This window comes from Colletotrichum truncatum (genome assembly GCF_014235925.2).
Source record: "Colletotrichum truncatum strain CMES1059 chromosome Unknown Contig_0007, whole genome shotgun sequence".
In the NCBI taxonomy this organism is placed as follows: Eukaryota; Fungi; Ascomycota; class Sordariomycetes; order Glomerellales; family Glomerellaceae; genus Colletotrichum; species Colletotrichum truncatum.
This window is the reverse complement of record NW_027222404.1, coordinates 2829472-2850301: the sequence shown is the minus strand read 5'-3', so window position 1 is coordinate 2850301 and position 20830 is coordinate 2829472. Positions and strand designations below refer to the sequence as shown.

At 47.9% G+C, this 20830-nt stretch overlaps 10 protein-coding genes across 10 annotated transcripts; 5 read left to right on the top strand and 5 right to left on the bottom strand.

Annotated features, from left to right (window-relative positions):
• Positions 1-658: 658 nt before the first annotated feature.
• On the top strand, positions 659-2352 carry CTRU02_211194 (allantoate permease; the record flags this gene model as incomplete). Its single annotated transcript, XM_036720220.1, has 3 exons — positions 659-919; positions 975-1928; positions 1987-2352. The coding sequence occupies 3 exons, from the start codon at positions 659-661 to the stop codon at positions 2350-2352; spliced, it is 1581 nt and encodes a 526-aa protein (XP_036587963.1).
• A 1898-nt stretch (positions 2353-4250) lies between these two features.
• On the top strand, positions 4251-5867 carry CTRU02_211193 (chlorogenic acid esterase precursor; the record flags this gene model as incomplete). Its single annotated transcript, XM_036720219.1, has 1 exon — positions 4251-5867. The coding sequence occupies one exon, from the start codon at positions 4251-4253 to the stop codon at positions 5865-5867; it is 1617 nt and encodes a 538-aa protein (XP_036587962.1).
• Positions 5868-6515: 648 nt separating this feature from the next.
• Positions 6516-7601, bottom strand: CTRU02_211192 (NmrA-like family protein; the record flags this gene model as incomplete). Its single annotated transcript, XM_036720218.1, has 4 exons — positions 6516-6760; positions 6824-7131; positions 7188-7444; positions 7476-7601. The coding sequence occupies 4 exons, from the start codon at positions 7599-7601 to the stop codon at positions 6516-6518; spliced, it is 936 nt and encodes a 311-aa protein (XP_036587961.1).
• A 1192-nt stretch (positions 7602-8793) lies between these two features.
• On the top strand, positions 8794-9249 carry CTRU02_211191 (cupin conserved barrel; the record flags this gene model as incomplete). Its single annotated transcript, XM_036720217.1, has 1 exon — positions 8794-9249. The coding sequence occupies one exon, from the start codon at positions 8794-8796 to the stop codon at positions 9247-9249; it is 456 nt and encodes a 151-aa protein (XP_036587960.1).
• Positions 9250-9649: 400 nt separating this feature from the next.
• Positions 9650-10885, bottom strand: CTRU02_211190 (peroxisomal -2-hydroxy-acid oxidase; the record flags this gene model as incomplete). The annotated part of the gene is made up of 2 exons (XM_036720216.1): positions 9650-10676; positions 10731-10885. 2 exons carry the CDS (start codon positions 10883-10885, stop codon positions 9650-9652), a joined length of 1182 nt encoding a protein of 393 aa, XP_036587959.1.
• A 292-nt stretch (positions 10886-11177) lies between these two features.
• CTRU02_211189 (uncharacterized protein) lies at positions 11178-11714 on the bottom strand (the record flags this gene model as incomplete). Its single annotated transcript, XM_036720215.2, has 2 exons — positions 11178-11612; positions 11700-11714. The coding sequence occupies 2 exons, from the start codon at positions 11712-11714 to the stop codon at positions 11178-11180; spliced, it is 450 nt and encodes a 149-aa protein (XP_036587958.2).
• Positions 11715-12316: 602 nt separating this feature from the next.
• Positions 12317-13253, top strand: CTRU02_211188 (glutathione s-transferase II; the record flags this gene model as incomplete). Its single annotated transcript, XM_036720214.1, has 3 exons — positions 12317-12377; positions 12436-12757; positions 12818-13253. 3 exons carry the CDS (start codon positions 12317-12319, stop codon positions 13251-13253), a joined length of 819 nt encoding a protein of 272 aa, XP_036587957.1.
• Positions 13254-13606: 353 nt separating this feature from the next.
• CTRU02_211187 (cytochrome p450 monooxygenase) lies at positions 13607-15424 on the bottom strand (the record flags this gene model as incomplete). Its single annotated transcript, XM_036720213.1, has 5 exons — positions 13607-14046; positions 14120-14698; positions 14768-14836; positions 14900-15002; positions 15059-15424. 5 exons carry the CDS (start codon positions 15422-15424, stop codon positions 13607-13609), a joined length of 1557 nt encoding a protein of 518 aa, XP_036587956.1.
• A 1957-nt stretch (positions 15425-17381) lies between these two features.
• On the top strand, positions 17382-18520 carry CTRU02_211186 (glutathione-dependent formaldehyde-activating gfa; the record flags this gene model as incomplete). Its single annotated transcript, XM_036720212.1, has 5 exons — positions 17382-17642; positions 17695-17760; positions 17813-17859; positions 17932-18127; positions 18188-18520. 5 exons carry the CDS (start codon positions 17382-17384, stop codon positions 18518-18520), a joined length of 903 nt encoding a protein of 300 aa, XP_036587955.1.
• Positions 18521-18844: 324 nt separating this feature from the next.
• CTRU02_211185 (homeobox and c2h2 transcription) lies at positions 18845-20707 on the bottom strand (the record flags this gene model as incomplete). Its single annotated transcript, XM_036720211.1, has 1 exon — positions 18845-20707. One exon carries the CDS (start codon positions 20705-20707, stop codon positions 18845-18847), a length of 1863 nt encoding a protein of 620 aa, XP_036587954.1.
• Positions 20708-20830: the final 123 nt, after the last annotated feature.

The following is a 20830-nucleotide window of genomic DNA, read 5'->3' as shown; positions in this document are numbered from 1 at the left end:
AACGCGCCAGCTGATAAGACGGAGGTTCGCCGAGGGAACTCCACTTGCCGTTTCCCGCACTCAATTCGAGTCTTCGGCGGTCAATTCTGGCCTCCGGAGTCTTTGAATTTACCGATACCGCACAGTGCCCACGGCAACTCCACCGATTCCCCACGACAATCAACCTAGTCTTGTTTCTGGCTCCATCTCAACGCGGGGAAGCTTCTCTTATTGTTGAACCCTTATCAGCTGATGGATCCTGCTACTAGGATATGACGTTGTCCTGGCTGGGAGATATCATCTGATATGTTATCTGCAGCCTATGTCCTCTGGAACCGCGCATCCTGGCTGTCAAAGGACTATCAGCCAGTATCTAATCGCCTGCGGGAGCAAGTTACTCAGTGTATCAAAGCTAACGCCAGTTGTCCTGACCCTTGCAATTAGAATGAATAAGAAGACCGCCAGAACCTGGCTGTTTTCCGCCACGGAAAAGTCACGTCAACTCGTCTTTGTTCGAGTGCTAAACAACTGCCAAAGCATTTTGCCTTTTTTCAACTTGTCCTGAGAATAGTGACGACTTCCTTTTACTAGATCAAGTCGTGCCCACTTCGTTCCATCGCGTGCTCACGCACATCATCTTAGTAGCGTACCCGCCCTTCAGGCTTCCCCAGACTCCACAATGCCAGTCGAGACGTCCTTAAACGAGGGACAGCCGAAGCCCAAAGACCCTGAAATTGCGGAGAAGCGACCGTCCATCGCGGGTAGCGTCGGCGAGGACCTCAAGGCTGGCCAGATCGAGCTTCTCGATGAGGCCGAAATCTTCCTGCAGGAGAATGGCATTCCCCACTCGCGGCTTCGGGAACTTCTCCAGGACGAGGCTGCTCAGAAGAAGCTTGTGAGGCATATAGATCTGACATTGCTTCCCTTACTTATGGGAACGGTAAGTTGCACTGCTTTCAGAATCCCCTCGTTCGGTTAGCTAACAAAAGTCCCAGTACCTTCTGCAATACATCGATAAGCAGGCGCTGAGTTACGGAGCAGTCTTCGATCTATTCGAAACCACAAACACTAGTCAGAGCCAATATTCATGGCTTGCCAGCATCTTCTACTTTGCATACCTCGTCGCGGAATGGCCGGCGAGTTATCTTGCTCAGCATTTCCCTACCGGCACCGTTGTTAGCATTTTCGTCCTCTGCTGGGGCACAGTTCTGACATGCACGGCGGCGTCTCACAGCTTCGCTGGCCTGGCGGTCTGCCGATTCTTGCTCGGCGCGTTTGAGGCTGTGATCACACCCTGCTTTATGATCATCACTAGCATGTGGTACACAAGATCGGAAGCCCCCGTACGCGCAGGAGCCTTTTACTGCTTCAACGGTTTTGGCTCCATGATTGGTGGCATCTTATTCTACGGGGTTGGCCAAGCTGACGGCTGGGATGTCTGGAGAATAATCTTTGTCATTTGCGGTGGTATGACCATCGTTTGGGGCGTGGTTCTCTTCTTCTTTTTGCCCAACAACATCCTCACAGCCAAGCGATATACCGTTGAGCAGAAGGCTCTTCTGATCGCCCGCAGTCAGAGCAACAAGACCGGTGTCTTTAGCAGCAAGATCAAGCCTGCACAGATCAAGGAAGCGTTCAAAGATCTTCAAGTCTGGCTTTTGTTCTTCTACACCTTGCTCAACGAAATCGTCAACGGTGGCATCGCCAACTTTGGTAAGCTGATCGTAAAGGGTTTCACCAAAGATGCTCTTTTGACTACCGCTTACGGAATCCCTTATGGCGCTTGGGTTGCTTTTTTCATCTTTACAGGCCCGTTCTGTGCCTCACGTTTCAAGAACTTCCGTACAATTGTCATGATGACTTGGGTATTGCCGACGCTCATCGCAGTCTCTCTGTTCCTGAAACTGGACAGGGGCAACAAGAACGGCTTGCTGATGGCTTATTACATTGTGAGTTGAAAAAAACCTACCGTTAAAGCTGGACTTGGTCCGCTGACTTGAACCGCAGAGCCCCTCATTCGTTGGCGCTTTAGTTGTCGCGCTTCAAATGCCTGCCGCCAACGTTGCAGGTTACACTAAACGTGTTACCTCTACTGCTTTTGTCTTCCTTGCATACTGTGTAGGCAACATCATCGGACCACAGGCGTTCCTCGCATCCGAGGCTCCGATTTATGGGACTGGATGCAAGGTCATAATGGGATGTACTGTTGGTCAGGTCATGCTCGCAATTGCGATTCGCATTCTGCTCATAAGGCGCAACAAGCAAAGAGATGCTGAAGCTGAAGCCAGTGGCCAAAATGCCGCTGACGATGACGATGAAGTGTTGATGGACCTAACAGACTTTGAAAACAGGAAGTTCAGATATTCATACTAGTTGAAGGGTTATAGGATTGTTTTGTTTTACGATAGTACGAAAAACATCGTATTAGTCAAGGGCCATATGAAGCGTTGTATTTGATAGTATAACCCATTTGAATTGAATGATGTATAAATTGGATCATTTATTAGAGGATGTTCACCACACTTCGTGTTTTAAACCACAAACAATACGTCATACCCACCAAGAGGTTCATCACCGAAAAGACATTTCCCAATCTTGGTTATGAACTTCTAGTATATGCATTGACCTCTAAGCAGCACATGGGGAGATAGCATCACTATATTCTTGGCTGTTCTTTTTAACCTTCCTATGCTGGCATCCGACACATATTAGTTGTCATGTCAAAGGTATAGCCATAGCCTTTGACGTACTTTTGACCTTACATATAACTTTTACATGCCCTTATCAAAACATAACTACACCCATTTCATAGAGATGGGCATGTCGCCGTTTTGACTTGGTTTTATTTGCTAGGTTGACTGGAGATATGGTGGTTTATAAGTCTTTTACGGAAACTATGTGGACTTTTACATGTAAGAGAAAGTATATCTGGCTGCAGAAGATTATCAGATTGTAGCGACTCTTCACTGGTACGTGAGAATTGAAGGCGTTTGGACAGAGCGTATCGTTGCGGAGGAGGAGTGTCACAGTGATTCCTGGGAAGGGCCTCTCTGTAGCCGCTGATCCATAAGAACAGAGGCAGCACCTAAAGCTCGAAAATTGTTGCAATAATCGGAATTCTGAGTTGAAGTGGCTCTGTAACTGCCTAGCTGCGGGCTACCAGCCACCAAGCTTCACGTAAGTAGGCGAGCAAAACTACCCGCGCGACGAGTTATTGGAAGAGGTATGCTCCCTTCAACAACTTCGGCCTCGTTTCCATAGCTTCTTCCATAGACAAGACGGCTTTTACCACACTTTGAGAATGATATTCTTTCCAAGGCTGTGTGGCGCGCGGGTCCGCGAAGTCTCACCAGCTACTGATTCCTAGGAACACTAGATTAGTCCGGTATTGTCCCTTAGTTGCAGCCTCCAGCTTAAGCCCAACTCTCTCAGGTCAGTCTTTCACAGGATTTAAGGGTTCCTAGAAGGTCTTATATAGACGGGCAAGTGAACTTCCCTCTGCATATCCTCCAAATAGCCCTCATGGTGTCACATACTATCTTCACTGCCATCTAACAAGAAGGAGGGATATTTATGACCCAAAGTCTCGCTGCAACAGGAAAGCCACCAAGCGAGGTCAGCCCTGGCCAGATAAGAGTTCCGGACAAACCGGACAAAAGCGACAGCTATTGACGTTCAGTCTCCTCAGGCAACACAACCCCTGCGACTTCGTCATCTGCCAAGGAGTTAGGTTGACGCTTTTACTACTTTGGTCAGGAAGAGTAAGATTTTGACACAGAGACCAACCAAAACACCGACTAACCTTCCTATTTCACCGCTACGCACAAGGGTTCTGCAGTGAGTCTTTACGCTCGGCTTTCTCTTAAAATAGTGTTGTCGTGGACTTAGAAATAGACTTTCATGTCTGCAGTGATTTATCAATAATTAGGGACATTGAGTTGGTCAGTCCAAAAAGAATTGGGTTTTGCTGACCGATATTATTGCATTTAAGGTAAAGCAAACTAGAAAGAAGGCTATCAAACCATTATTATAGCCAGTGACCTCATTTTGAGCCCATCGCCAATGTCATCCTATAGAAACTCGCTAGGGTTGCCTCTTCCTTCAAAGGATTGCTGACCACATAGTTTTGCAATACTACCTGCTAGAAAGAGCTCAGGATCACCGGAACAGAGTGGGGCAACGAAAGCCGAGAACTGATAAGGAGATGGTGTATTTATACCTCAAGCGCTTGCTCCAGATGCCGTGAAACCAGTGGCCTGATCAGCATCAACATGAAGCTCGCCATCTTGTCGCTCATCGCATCGGTGGCTGGCGTCCATTCGGCAGCCAGCAATGTCTCGCACTCCGAAAGTCTCACTGTAAATACCTCGACTGGCGTCTTTACAGGACTGATTGATCCAGAAGCACCAAATACTAGGCAATGGCGTTCCATTCCTTTCGCAGAACCTCCTGTCGGGTCGCGTCGCTGGCTACCTCCTGAGAAGCTTCCGCACTCGAACAAACATCAATATGCGACGAAGCTCCCGCCCTCATGCCCCCAGTTTGTGACGGCAGTAGAATCTCTGTGGAACTTGTCTCTGACCAAGGGTAATCTGATATACAATGGCGGCCAGAACGATTCGTCGGGTCTAGTAGGCGAAGCGACGTCCGAAGACTGTCTTTACCTGGCAGTCTGGACGCCTACGAGCCCGCCGCCTAAAGGAGGTTTCCCAGTCCTCTTTTTTATGACAGGCGGCGGCTTCGTGATGGGTGGCGTTGACTTTCCCTGGCAAATTCCAACGTCATGGGTCGAGCGATCGCAATCGGCAATCATCGTCACCATCAACTACCGCGTCAGCATCTTTGGCTTTCCTAATGCGCGCGGCCTGGCCGATGGCGAGCAAAACCTCGGTATACTCGATCAGAGAGCCGCTCTCGAATGGGTTCAAGACAACATCGCAGCTTTTGGCGGCGACCCAACTCGCATCATGCACTGGGGCCGGTCTGCGGGCTCCATTAGCGCGGACATCCACGCCTATGCATACCACGATGATCCGATTGCTCAATCCTACTACCTAGAGTCGGGAGTCGTATCTTCTGGCGGTGCGGAGGATCCAACACACTCCAACTTTAGCTTCGTAGCGCAGCACGTAGGCTGCGAGTCTCCCTGCGGCGCTAACTGTACAGACTATAACGGCACGGCAGAACTTGACTGCATGCGTCTAGTATCTTTTGCACAGATCACGAACTTCATAGGAAAGTACGGAGACCTGGGCAAGAGACCCGCTCTATCCTTCGGCCCTATCCCTGATGATCAGATCGTCTTCCGTAACTATGAGGAGCGCGCCGCAGCGGGCAAACTTGCTCGTCGCCCGACCCTAATTTCCTTCACAGCCAATGAATTCTCTTCGCTGGTCCCATGGCCCAAAGAGAACGTGACAGAAGGCCCATGGCAACCGCCAGTCACGGCTATGGACATTCAATGGGTGTGCGCAGGCCACAACGCCACTGTCGCTCGCAACCAGCTGAGTACGTCCGAAGCCCCTGTTTTCCGGTTCCAATACGCAGCCGAGTTTCCCAACTTGAATGTGTACAGCTGGCTGGGAGCATATCATAACAGCGAGACGCCTTTGGTATTTGGGACGTACGGGATGTTGGATCACGTAGCGCCGACGACGGAATTCCAGGTCGAGGTTAGCAGGGCGCTGCAGGATCATATCATGGCTTTTGCGGAGGATCCGTATCACGGACCACAGAAAATATTTGGGTGGCAGCCACAGGTTGCTAGTGAAGCAAATGGAGGGGATATACTTCGATTTGGAGCAGGCGGGAAAGCGGTGCAGCGGATCGATGGGGTTGAGGTAGATGGGGTGTGTAATGGGCTTGGAGAATACGATCCGTTCCCGTAGAAATGGTCTCGCAACATTTGGTTGGGGGGCCATCTACTAGTTGTTTGACACTGGCGACAGTAACATGCATCCCACCATTTCCGGTAAGGTATGGTCAGAGATCCGAGAGTGGCGGTTCTTGTTACAGAAGCTGAAGAAGGGCTGCTTTTAACATATCAGATCTTCAAAGGATTTGATCGTTAGTCTAAACAATAAACTGCTAGTAGAAGTTAATGACAGGGAAGACATAGAATATTAGATGATTGTCACAAGTTGATTACTAGAGCGCTATAGAAGTCTGCCCTTGTGTGTGTGTGTGTGTGTGTGTGTGTGTGTGTGTGTGTGTATAAGTCGCCAAAAACGCATCGGGAAGGTGTTCCATTATTAGTTCTTCTGTGGCTGGACTGTCCTGGCCCTTTTGCACTTGTTGATTGGTAACAACTATGAGTGTAGTAATGATTTATTCTCTAGCAACATAAACTGCTTACATGTTAAAGAGGTATCCCTTGCGTAGAACTTTCGGTTGGCCGCATCCGTTCCCCCACTTGCCCGCTGCTCACCCACTGCTCACCTTGGACATCACTCAAATTTTATAAAACAGCAAGCATTGGGCGAATGATTAGGCGAAGAGATTCAGCTTGAGCAGCATACCGGTACTATGGCACTACTTCACCAGGCCTCCTTGATAATTTCCCTAACTGATTTGGTCTTGATATGAGAAAACAAGCGGTTCAAAGAGCCATCAAGTGAGATGTCAAACAATCCTTGAGTAATCCACTGGCTGAGTACTGCAAACATCATCTGGAGCATCAGCTTGGGAAACAATTTGTATGCATCAGCGTGAGAGGGTAGTTCCGTGGGCTGAAAAGCATGGAGATTCTCGATGCTATCCCGATATATGGTGAACTTTTGGCCTAGATCATAGGGCACCTGCATTAGACCCCTCTTTCGATTTTGTATATGTAAAGAATTCTTACCCCGAGCTTCTTCTGCCATCTGCACCAATTCGTTGACTGTGAGGATGTCGCCAATGATTTTGCTTTCCTTTGGCCACTGTATGTCTGTCGAAACCAGAGCGTCCACATAATGGGCAACGTCGAAGCTGTAAGTGAAAGCGACTTTGTCATCGCCTGTGCCTGGGATAACCGCGGTCTTGTTTGCAATGTCGATTAGGAAGTCGGCATGCTTGAGGTGACTTTTCACAAAGGGGTAACCGTAGTAATCCGAGAAGTGACCATTAATAATGCGAGTGTATTCAAGAGTGGTCTTCTTAAGTTCTTCGATCGAGAAAGACGAAAAGTCGGGAAGTGGCGACCTATACTCTAGAGTCAGTAAAAGCTCCATATGCATGTGACTATTGTGAAAGGGAAGTTTGGTACATACTCTGGTGGACTAGGAATCGACCAAAGACTGGATATCATGCGCGTAGTTTTTGATGAACCGTTCGCAGCTCGAATGAGGTTGATTTCAGCATGGCTTGTAGCTTCGTCTATGAGGGCTAGACAGGATATAACCACATCGATTTCATACACCTCAAGTGCTCTTTTGAGATCATCCACGCTGGAATAATCGACAATAATGACACTATTGTCGCCTTTCTGCCAAAGAGTAAGTTAAGATGGTAATGAGCGGTGCTGGGTTTATCTTCACCTTGCGCGATAAAGTGAAGATCTTATTCTTGGGATTTGAACTAATAACTTCAACGATGGTGCGTCCAACGTCACCCGTTCCACCAGCAACCGCTATGTTGACCATGATAGCTGAGTCGGGTTTGACTTGCGGTGGCCTGAAAGAAGCAAAATTGGGTTTTTACTTCGTCGAGGAAGCCGTGTCAGTGGGTAGTTGAGATAAAATGAAATTGTCACCGCAGTGTATTTGAGTCTCAGAATCACTTCCAAGACTCATATTCTGTAATGAGAACGCGGCAAAGATTTATCGCGTGAATAACTACTGCAACTACTCAAGTTAGAACTGGGTGCTACGGCAGCCCTGGATCTAAGGCTCTTTCCCTTTCACCTGCTGAGTTCAGGGCATAAACCAATTACTGTTTAGCTGAAATGTACCGAAATTTGGAAAAATAAAAGTAAAAAAAAGATTGGTCATTATCTGACAAATGTTGAAAGAATGTTAGCCGTTAGCTGAACATGTGTTGTTTGGCTTATGCAGAGGAAATCGGCTCAACCCAGGTCTATCTACTGACATTAGCCCGAACACAAGGTTCTTCCGCGGATGCAACATGGAATTTTGGTGAGTACACATCTCGCGCCTTCGGCCTTCGGACTCTCATTACATCAAATAGGCCCTCATTCGATGGTTTGGGTGAAAATACCAACTTGTTCTTCTGTTCTACGCCCCACCACTACGATTCATGTACCCCGGATTTACGGATTTAAATAGACGCTATGCCAATTTCATGAGTTGATGATTTAAAGAAACTCCACAAACACATCTTTAAGTGGCTTGAAGTTCAGAGTTGATGCTATTAGTCTGGGTATTATCTAGGTAAAGTTTCAGGGCTTGCCTAGAGAGTCTACTCTTGGACCCACTATCCTCGGAACACGGCGATCCAACATCGTGGCTGACACAATATTGAGATGTTTTACAACGACGTACATGAATCAAGCAACGATATTTCATGTGACTAATTGTATTAAGGTATTTTTCACTACATGGCTTTGTAATTCTGCGGTGCGGGCCTAAGATTCCGTCTTTGAGGCAGACTTTTTCAAGTTCACCTCCACTACGGATGACTCGAAGCAACTGCTTACTCCATCGCGTCTGGTGCATTGTGCTGAGTATAGGTAGTATGTCTTAAAAGCGGCCAAGCCATCTTCGAATTACACCTGCCAAATTTGTCTCTATCGTCTGACCGTCTAAGTTACATCGATTACAAATCTGCTGGTTGTCCCCAAAATCTCCATCCTGCCAGCGGTCTTCGTCCTACGACATGGATTCTGCAGCTACCACCGTCAGCAGTCCAGCTCGCACAGCTGTAAGCGAGCATCGCGATGGTGGAGACACTATCCATTGCGAAAATCTAAAGTGGCATCCGCTGGCATCAAAAGTCTGGATCAAGCTCGTCAAGCTTTCACCCGAAACAGGCACCTACACCGTCATTATCCGAGCAGAAAAGGGGGGAGTTCTTCCACGTCACCGACATATCGAGAGCGCCGAGATCTACGTCTTGCGCGGTGACGGTAATCATCCGCAAACCGGCCACTTTGCTCAAGGAGACTTCGTATCCGAAAGAAAAGGCGCGATCCACGACCCCCTTGTTTTCGAAGAGGAGGTAGAAATGCTCATGATGAGTAATGGACCATCTGCATTTATTGATGATGAGGGTCGCGACTTGTTTCTGATGGATGTACCTATGCTCCAACGCTTGGCAGAGACGGAAGCATAGTTAACGACATCAGAATATAACAGTGCCGGACTTTCTTGTTTTCCTAATTGGAGACGATTGAAAGCCGTTGGGAGCGCATCTTATCAATCATCGCTGAACCAATGCAAGGCAGTCTACTCTGTGTTAAGCTTATTAGGAGAAGACTTAAGATCAAAGAAATTTTGCTATTCGCTTCTAAGAAAAATAAAAACTATCTTTGGGATGCACATGTCATTGCGAAATGAGACTGTGAAAGAAGTTTACAGTCGGGCTTTAAAACCTTTGAAAACAATGTATTAGTGAGTAGTACAAGACATTTTATGCAGTTGCCTTGACTACCTGATATCTATGAACCAAATGGAACTTAACTCCAGTCTATCTCACATCGCCAAAGAAGTGCACTACGCAAGCCTCCCACCAACTACAATTTCGCAACCCCAAACCCATCCTTTCTTGCACGGCCAAGCAAGCCCCTTGAAATATCCTTCAGACTTGCCGTGCCCATCAATGCCATTGTTCGTGAAAGTTCCCGTTCAAGAATATGGAGCACTCCCTCAACACCTTTTTGTCCATCCCAGGCGAGACCCCACAATGCCGTTCTTCCAATAAGACACAGGTCGGCACCCAGTGCAAGTGCCTTGAAGATGTCACTACCCCGAGTAATGCCTCCATCAAATATGACAGGTATCCGGCCCCTTACAATATCCGCAACTTCAGGCAGCGCCTCCAGAGTCGCAGGCACATCATCCAGCTGACGACCACCATGGTTAGAAACAACAATAGCATCCACGCCAGCTTCAACAGCTCTCTGGGCATCCTCGGCTGTTATGATACCCTTCAGGATAATTTTCATTATAGTCTGTGAGCGAAGCCAGGGAATGACCTCATTCCACTCCAGACTCGCGTCGACAAGGGAGTCGTAATGGTCTTCTACAATTTTGTTGTACTCTGCCGCTGTTTCCGCGCGAAGGAGCATACCAGCTTTGGAGATTGCGCCAACTCTCCGCGAGGCAAGATTTGCCATGGCGATACCTGGAGGTAGGGAGAGCGGTGTCTTACGTTCTTGAAGCCGATTTCCCAGCACCACTGTATCGACGGTCAGAACGAGGGCTTCATAGCCTGCCTCCTCCGCACGTTTAATTAAGCCGGCCGTAAGATCTCGGGCACCAAGGAAGTAGAGCTGGAACCATGGCTTGGGGTATTCGGCACCACGGTCGGGAAGTGATTTTGCGACATCCTCGAGGGATGTTGTTGCGTTGGTAGACAGTGTGAGGTTGGTTCCCAGGTTGTACGCCGCGCGAGCAACGTCAAGCTCGCCTTCGCCGCCAGCAAGTTTTTGGTATGCGCTCGGCGCTATCGCAATAGGAATGTCGTAGCGTTTTCCGAGCACAGTAGTTGAGGTATCGATTTTTGATACATTACGGAGCACCTGTGGACGCAGTAATAGCCTATGCAACGGATTAGTCCACGGATAAGGGTGAAATCGGCAGAACTGGTCTTACTCTCTAAATACTGCATGATTACGTTCGAGGGTGTGCTCATCATCTGCGCCGGTTGTGTAGTAGTCCAACACAGCTCGAGGTAAACGCGCCTTCGCGATCTGATGCACGTCTGCGATCGTGACTGGCTTAGGCTGGGGTGGTTCACTTTTGGCCATGTTGAATACAGTGTGTGCGAGATAAGTCGGTAAAAGTTGAATTGATGACGCGAAAGTGGTGGTTTCAACGGAAGATTAAGGTGAACAGACAATCGGTCATGTTTATTCTCACGATGTTCCGAACCTCGGCCTCACGAGCTACGAACAACCTGACTTCTATGGCATCATCGGTTGTCAATGAACGGACGTCCGACCCACCGGGCCGTCCCAGCTCGGCGGTTCGGGGTGTCCGTTACCGATATCGGAGCCGCCGAATAGCCAACGGCGTCCGTACATAATCGCCGCAAATTACTCAAATTGGCATTTCTTGTAGTTCTTCCCGCGTCCAGTATTTCCGCATATTCTCAGCGCCAAGCATCTCAACCTCCTGGTCCAAATGCAGTAAAAGAACATCGCTCCAGGGGTCCATCTTACTCTTTAAAGTGGCGAGGTCAAGCGTGGCTTTACGAGAGCGGCACATTTCCAAGTATTCTTGCAAATTCTCGAGGCCTTCATGTATCTGGCGATGTTGCTCCAACACCACTGCATCCTCGCCCCTGAACTCGGGCATCTTGCGTGCCAATAGCGGGAAAAAGATGGTCTCTTCAATGTTGTGGTGATTCGTCAGGCGATAACAAAAAAACAGCCCTTCCCTGACGATCTGTTCGCTGGTCATTTTTGGCGGGCCATCGACAGGGGTGTTGCAGGAATCTTGCAGACGCTTCCATGTTCGCCGAAAGTGATTATGCTACGGAAAGTCAAAATCACATGGGTATTGAAGGGAAAGAAGTTGCGTCCGAACTTAGGTCGACGACAAAAAGGAACAAAAACTTACAAAGGTGTTCATCATGTCGGATAGACGATTGTAGATTTGAAAGTCGGAAGGACTCAATGGCTTCAAGGTGGATTCCATTTTCCAGATCTTCGCCCAATCGGACAGTGAGTACTCTCTGTGGCCTTCTGAGCAGGTTGCTGAATTCTTAGAGGCGCAACAATCTCAAGGAAAGTACAAAGGCTGTACAAAAGCCTAAGGCATTTGGATACTCCCTCAAGAATAGGATGCCGTCTGTTGCATCATATAATTCAAGTAGATCTCCAAGTCATGGAGCGGCCCAGTCGGCTTGTTCCTTAGGGATGTTCTGCCCCTCCCAAACGCGTTAGGCCGGTGCTGTATTCTCCGCACAGAGACTTTGCTAATGTAATCAGCACTCCTCGTTCACGTAATCCACTCCTTGAAATCATTTACAGGGTACACTTTGTCATTCCGGGTGAGTGCATTCTCATTTGTCAGCTCATGACATATTCGTGCACTGAGCTGGTCATTGAATCCCACGCATGGAATGCCAGCACTTGTCACTACAAAACTCTCGTCCGCACTGCTTGAAAACATTCACAACAACCTAAATCCCCAAATCCACAGCTTCGATAGAGAATTCTTGATAGTCTATCACAATGTCTGCGGTACGCCCGACAGGTCTCATTGCCAAAAAGGGCATAGAACTTCTCACATTCTGTCAGTAAGCCCCTTGAATATCACACCTGCATCGCAAGCTATGGCTAATAGTTTACAGCGACTCCTAATGGATACAAGGCAAGCATCCTCTTAGAGGAGTTGAAAGAAGCATATGGACTTCCTTATGTTTCTCAGTCCATAAATATTACCCAAAATATCCAAAAAGAGCCATGGTTCACAGCTCTGAATCCGAACGGCCGCATCCCCGTTATAGTCGACCATGACAATGATCAGCTTGCTGTCTTTGAGGGAAATGCTATCTTGAGCTACCTCACACGCAAGTATGACCCGGACCACAAGTTCTCGTTTCTTCCTTCAGACAATGACTACACCCGGGCAGAGTCCTGGATTGGTTGGCAGCACGGTGGCCTGGGCCCTATGTGTGTAACTTTCAATCGCTACCATCCCCAGGACACTTGCTGACGTTATCTTGTGTACAGGCAAGGACAAGCCAATCACTTCGTTAGGTTTGTTAAGGAAAGAATCCCATACCCAACGCAACGCTATGTCGGTGAGACTGAGCGGCTCTTTGGCGTCTTAAACACACATCTTGCTGAGAGGGATTTTGTTGTGGGTCCCAGTCGCGGACGCTACAGCATCGCTGATATTTCGATGATCGGCTGGGTCCAAAGTGCTCCAATGGCTGGCGTCGACATTTCTCAGTTCCCTTCCGTAAAGGATTGGCTGGACCGGTGCTTGAAACGACCTGCCGTTCAACGTGGAATAGCAATCCCTTCTCCCCCCAGCATGTCTGTTGCGGCCTTGGAAAGTCGTCTGAAGGCGGGCGAACCCAGGCTCCTTGAGAAAGAGTCTGAGGTCAAGCAACAAATCGAGTCAGCCAAGCAAGCCTATGGTTACAAGTACTCATCTCCCTAGTTTTACTGTTTCGTCTGCAAATGTAACACTAGGGGTGCGAATATGACTTTTGCCAACTCGCACACTGTAAAACCTTTGTACTCAATTTTTCTCGTCGACTGTATATCAGATATACTTAGATGATATTTTCTGGCTTAGGCCTGCTAGAAAGGAGGTAGCAGGAATACGAAGAAAATGTTATTTGTTTCCTACATTTAACCATGCAACAATAGCCATATTTGCTCATTTGCAGTCAGTGCTAGGTAGTAATAACGAGTAGAATAGTAATATGCTGTCGGCCGGATCATATGCGGAGAGATGGCTAATATGGTTAAGCTACGAACCCGATAGGTTGCCAAAATGCAGAGCCTACCTCACTCCTGCGAATCCTGAACAGACAAATCGATTTCCTCTTGACGTCTGCGGACGGATACTTTGACTGAAGAATCAGACTCGCACGAAAACCCAAATTCCATAAATTTGGGCTTCTGACCCTCCGCAAATTCGAAATCGTATTTGAGCAGTAGATGCACCAGAACCACCTTTGCCTCGTTGCCGGCGAAGAAGCGCCCAGGACAAGAATGCATTCCATGTCTAAAACCCATGTGATCCACGCTGGTGCTCACCAGTTGGCTAACAGCATCATTTGGCCCGCCCCGTTGACGATAAAATCGGTAGCCGTCAAACTCTAGGGGTTTTTTGTAGATCTCTGGATCCCACATACGTTCTGCGGAGACAACAGTGGCACTGCCACGAGTAATCTTAGTACCATCTGAAAGCTGAACATTCTCCATGACACGACGATTCATTCCCACTAGCCAGGGATTAGCAAGTTAAATATCGGTTGAGAAACTGCATTCATGCATGTTTATCAAGGAATGGCTTACCGATCTGAACGGGCTTTAGGCGCTGGCTTTCTTTCAGCACGCTGTCCATTAACTTGAGATTGTGAAGAGAGGTTTTTTTCCATCCTTCCTCTCCAATGACCCTGATAGCCTCTTCACGAAGCGGTTGGATCAAGTCAGGGTTCTGAAGTATGTCGTACATCGTCTGGGTGACAAGGTCAGCGGTGGTATGCACCGCAACGCTGGCTAGTATCAGCTGTGCTACAGCTGGGTTATACCGCTGCCCCTTAGCCATTTCATCGAACCACTCGATGGCATCGTTGTACTCGACACTTGGTGACTCATCACGCCGTCTCTTAAGCTCGTCAAAGACAAATTTTTCTGCATCTTTGATGTATGCACGAAGTTTCCTCGGGCCGGGGAGGAACCAGGCAGCAAGTGGTCGAACGAACTCGGGCCACATCCGCATACTTTGCATGGCAAAAATGCTCAACTCAACATACGAGATCACTGTGTGCAGCCATTCCTTGTTCCTACCTAAACGCTCCCCGACGAAGATACGACCAGAAAGCCTTGAAATTACTTCGAGGACCGCTTTTTTCAAAACCACATCATGTGGCTCTGAGAATGACTTGTTAGCAACGGGGTGATTCGTCATTCAAGTAGTAACTACAGGGAGGTGCAAGTTACCTTTAGAATCTGACAATGTCTCTTGTATGACCAAATCGGCCTCTTTGGATAGAATAGCAGTAATTTTTCCTGCAAAATGCATTTTGTGTAAGTTGAGCAGTTCTGAGAGCCCTCTTTCAGCAGAGGATTTACCGAGAGTTTTGGTCAGTCTTAACCTAACCACATTCTGAAGTCTCCCAGAAGGGTGACACGATTCTTTGTATGGTTCGAAGCCAGCGTATTTACCCTGAAAGTCCTAGAGAAAAACCTTAGCATTCTCTCACCCAAAGTGATTATTGAGACCTGGCTTACCTCATAAAGACCTTGAGTAAAGCTGAACCGCTTGTCATTGCGGATTTCTTGACCAAAATCAGGCGGCAGAACAATAACGTCGCCGATGTCGTTCAACACACGGAAGGGTTTCCCAGATAAGCTGTTTGCTGTATCGTAAAGCATTTTCCGAGCATTCGCAATGAAGTGGCCGACAGCTCTAGCTGAAGACCACTCAAACCTTTTCTTAGGGTTAAGGTATGGAAGCTTGGTGCCCCTGTTCCTTGTCGAGGCCAATGACAAGACAAGTAAAAGTGTGCAAGAAGCTGCCAGGTACCATGGAGACGACGTCGCGCTAAACCCATTCACAGTAGCGTCGGCAAAAGAGGTGCTGTTTGGGCCTTCCATTTTCCCGATAGGATTCTTGGGACTATATGTTGCTGGCTTTTGTCAAAGATAAAACGAAGTTGTTGTCGTCTGGTCTAACAAATCAGCAGAAAATACGATAAATAGTGAGCTTTCTCGGAGCCTGACGGACATTAACTGTCCGTGAGTCGGGCATAGAAGAAATGTTCGGTCGATAACTTGGCTGATGTGGCCGATCCGGTGGGTTTCGGGTGGCATGCAATCGGGCCAGTGCCAATTGGATAATCGGGTTCTTCGGGCTGCCCTGCAAGAAATCCAATGCATCCCGTCGGCTTCGATATTGATTCCCCCCTGCTAACAGCCCCTGAAAGCTTACTGCATCCTAGCACAAGAAGCACCATTACACACTCAGCTCATTGGATATACTCCATTATTCTTCTGACAGGTACCAAGTAAAAAGTTTATTATCACTTACAGCCGGTGGGATGAGGTCTCCGTGTTGATAGACATTGCCTGGTTCGCAACAGAATGCGGCCGTTCCTTTCCTCCGTCGTCCGTGACGCTGATGTGGCTCACAGGGGCGTTTTCTGCTGTGCATGTTCGTTAAAAGTCCTTCGTTTTCGTCGTTTTGCAACAAACCATACACTAAGTAGTGGATCTCTTTTTTCTGAACCTACACCGAGGCTTGTTGATAAACCTGAGGCCTCGGGTTGCTCCTTATTCCGCCGCAGTAAGTTTTTGCTTCCCTTTCTTTCCAGTGGTTTTCAGTCTTGGAAGGGAACAAACTCCAGTCCAATCACTATCGGCACGGGAGTTGCACGCTGGTCAATATCTTTGCGATTGTATAGACTCAGCTTATGAAAAGCTGCCTCTTTTTAAGGAATCTTTGACAAGACGCTAGGATGATCAAAAACCTCCTGATGATTGACAGGCGGTAGGCAAATATGATGGTGGGATCAGATCGCCCCAATGCCAGCTCTTAGATCTTCTTTCGGTGTGAGCATTAAAGTCACCAGAACATCTTAGACAATCGATAGCCATATGTATCAATATTAGTGGGTGATGAATCATTACTCATAATAAACCTGCTTAGATAACAGCTGGCCGGATTATGTCGTCTTCGTCTTCATTCCGTTGCCTTTCGACAAACCTCAGCCACACAAGAAAATACGTACCTGATGATACTTATCGAAGCCGGCGAGCTCACCAAGAGTAATTCCGGCCGCCACTATCATGAAAAGTTCCCCATGTTTCCAAGTAGCAGTTAGGGTTAAGATAATAAGCATAAGGCAATTTAGTAACGTAGAGCCAGCAACAGCGCAGGCACGCCAGGCTTGGAATCGTGGATTATGAAATCGAAAGGGCTATTGACGATAGATTCTCTCTTAGCAAGGTCGTTACATTAAATAGAGTGAGGCTTGTAACCCTGCAAGCCATCTCTGGAACGGTTACGTCTGTAATGCGGCTGATGTTACGCACACTAGACATGGGTCACTTAAGAGGTCTCGCGAAATCCCACACATAGTCGTGTTGGGTTGAGATGTATTTTGACCGACGCACTCCTATCTCTACTATCTGAGTTTCACGATAGGCCAATCGATAAGCCAGAAAGACCTATGGTTTCAGCCTAACGCCGCCCTGTGACTTTGCAGTCCACAACAGTAGCGCTAAGACGCCACACGTGCGATACGAGATCTGCTAGATCCCTTTGTTGCTCATAATATGTATGGGCGCTGCATTGGTTGGTGCTGCCTGCTCATGCAAGGGGCTCCAAGGCGCGGGGTAATGCGGATGAAAATATTTATCAAAACATGGCAACGAGACTACTGCATATTAAGGTCACTTCCTTTCATACATGCATCATTTTCTGTTTACATTGACTCCCTTACCTACAAGTTCTTTGCTGAAATAGATTGTTCTAGGTCAAAGAGAAAAAGAGACGTCGAAAGCATCTGCACCTCCATGTCACTCAGCATAGTCACAGCAAGCAACAAATAGGATGGGAACGAAGAATGAACAGCCAGCCGACCAGGCACAGCAAGGCTTGCGTACGTACCGGGGCAATTGCCACTGCGGCTCCTTCGTCTACGAGGTAGGCCTACCTGAGATCAAATCGGCAATGGAATGCAACTGTAGCATCTGCAAAAAGAAAGGGTATCTCTGGGTCTTCCCTGGCGAGGGCAGCAACTTCAAGATTGTCAATGGAACTTCCGAAACTCTCGCGCAGTATACCTTCGGGCCTAAGAAACTTGCGCACAGAGTTCGTACTATCTTCTAATCACGGTGAAGAGGTTACTCATGAGATATCATAGTTCTGTTCCACATGCGCCACACCTGTCATGGGCGAATTTATCGGAGGCGATGGAAAAGCTTTTAACGTACGCAATTGTTCAATCCGGCGATTTCAGTGCTAACAAGAGCTCTCTTTAGGTTCGTGCCATACAAGGAGTCGATGCGTGGGCACTGGAGAAACAACCGTACGTTACTTCAAAATACAACGAAGAGGTCAACATGGTCGAGTAGCGGATGCTGACGAACAAACAAAACAGATACGACGGTGCTGCACTTGGCGACAAGTATACAATTCCCGAGCACAAGGGTCCCTTGCCTCCCAATATCGATGGTCACAAGCAGTACACGGGTTCATGTCACTGTGGCTCAGTCACGGTAGCCCTTGTGAACAAGCCGATCGACGAAACATGCGATGACTTCATGGCTGAATGTAACTGCAGCATTTGCGCAAGAGTTAGTAGATGGCTAATGTTTCTTACTGCAAAAGTTTAAAGGCTGACAAAGTTTTTGCAGAATGGCTATCGATGGATCTATCCAAACAAGGAACGTGTGGTCCTTTTCGCAGCGGACCCGAAGAATATTGGTCGGTACAGCTTTGCACGCCACGTGCTCAACAAGACATTCTGCAAGATATGTGGAGTGTGCATGACGAACGAGTATAACTATTCCACGGACGAGGAACGCCATGCTCTAGGTGCGATTCCAGACGACGGATTTGCCAACCGCATGAAGACTGAGCACCCGGTGAACCTGCGCCTTTTCCCGGACGTTGACTTGAGCAAGTTGAAACCTCCAGCTTTGGGAGATGCAGCCAACAAAGTTCCGCCATTCTACAAGAACCCTTGACAGAATCTATAGCAAAGGTATTGTCAGTCTTTTGCGTTTTTCATAGCAATTCATGGCATTTCAGTGTCCTTGAGATGTCACTCTTCATCCCAATTCCTAGCTACTGGTTTTGCAATTGACTTTTCAGTTCATGAGGGTTGTACCTTCATATTTTGCTGTGACTGTCTTCCCTCTACCAAAAAAGTAGCTCCAGACCCCTGTTTGACATGAACATTAAGCAAGAAGAGAACTCTTGAAGTACAAGTGTCTCCCTTATGTGTAACGAACCAGGCGGCATATTCAACGTGCACGCCACTCTGGCCATTCATTTGCTTCAACTCACTTTCACTGTGTGCCAACATCCAACGTTTCGTTGTGTCCGAATAGAAGCTCCGGATACATGAACCCTTCAATGAAATGATCTTCAAAATCCCAATTCACGTCCAAGTCGGTGATGTCCGTTGGCGGGACATATTTCATCTGCTTCAACTCAGCCAAGCGTTCTGCGGTATGCCAAGTCCAAGGAAGAGCATTATCGTTTTCGCTGGTTTCATTCGATGTACCGCCACCTAGTTCTGCTGAAGTATCTAGATTGGCTGAACTGATCGGATATTGCACATTTCCCAAACGAAGCAGTGCTTCAGCTGTGGTGTTGATGTCAGGAAACTGGGTAATGGTTGCATCTAAGTCCCACTTGATAGTATCAAAATCTCTTGTCCTGGATACGATCGGTTGTATATTTGGTATCAGCCCATGGCCTGTATTGAAGCGCCTTAGCACCTTGGAACTGCCTGAAGGAGTCTGGTCCCATGGACCATTCTCCCCGCATAGAGCCAGTCGAGTATCTCTTTGGACCAAATCATTTGGAACATACTTGCCATCACCAATTTCAGTTCTGACGTAATCCCCAAGTCTCGCTGTGGGTGATTCAAACTGTGACGGGTTTTTGCATCGTTGTGAAGCAGCCCGCGACGCACTGAATGGTGTTCTATCATTGGCTTCAGCCCCAATAAGGTATGGAGACATGGCATTTTGAACAAGTAACGCAACAGCTGGCTCTAAGCCACGGCAGCCTTTCCAATCCTTTGTGAGAGCACCAGCCCGGTAGTGGTCGGCCAAATGATCATTGCGGTCAGCCCACAAGCTAAATGTCTTTCCACAGAAGCCGCATCTAGACTTCACCTTATAGATCTTTGACTTCCACTCATTCATTGAAGGCAGAACCTTGTTGACTTTATGAGATAGCCGAAGGTGTTGGCGGAGGTGATCTTTTCGATAAAAGACACGTGCGTGTAAGGGTTTCGTTGCGCAGTCTTCATAACTGTGCTCCTGGATATGTTGATCTGACGGATTCTGATCACCACAAAAGGCACATCGTATCAACTCTTCCGATGGGTCGCAGTACCTTGGACCGGATGGGACACAGGTCCATTTCTCCAGTGATAAATGGAGTGTGCTTTCGTGTCGCGTCCAGTCATACCTTGATTTGAAAGTATCCGTGCAAAATGTACACTGGTAGATACGCTTTTCTTTATCATCTTCTGTAGCACTTGAGGGATTGCGAGGCTTTTTGTTGCGGCGCCTGCGTCGGCGACCTTCTTGATTGCTGACCCGCAGGTGTGAATCAGGGCTATATGAGTGGACAGAAGAGTTGCTAGAATGGCTTTGATCTGAAGATCCGAAGTAGCTAGCAGGCCCATGTGAAACGGCCATGTCGAAGCTCCAGTTAGCCGGAGAGGTCCAGTCATAAAATGGATCAAAATTCAGGGAGAGAGAGCTGTCTGCTCCAACTTCTCCAAGTGAGATCGCTATGGCATCTAGTGCCGCTGGTTCTTCTTCTGGGGGAGAATTTTTCCAACGATCCAAAGGGACCATCCCACTCCATTCTTGGCCCTGATTGTTGAAAGATTCGGCGCCCGACAAAGGCATCGACAGCGTTGGCTCGGTCGGCACTTGGGGCTTCTGAGATATCCCGCTTCGGCGTCGTGCGTTGGTGAACCAGTAAGAGATCTGCCGAATGCTTAAACCTGTTTGCTCTTTCAATTCTTTTTTCTCGTGATCCGAGGGATAAGGGTAAGGCAAGTGGGCAGCAAACCACTCCTTTAGCACCCTTGTAGAACTTCTCGCGTGTCTGCTGCTATTCCTAAAAGCCTTTCTTGTGTCCGGTTTTGGCTCAGGGACCTGAACTGGGAGGCTGATAGAATCCATTTGATGCAGGGCGTGTAGTTCGTTGATAGATGATCATTGAATTTGATTATATCCTCACGTCTTCTAATGACAAACAAAACGAGGCAGGCTCTATCGGTGTCTGCTACTTGCATTTGTCAGCAG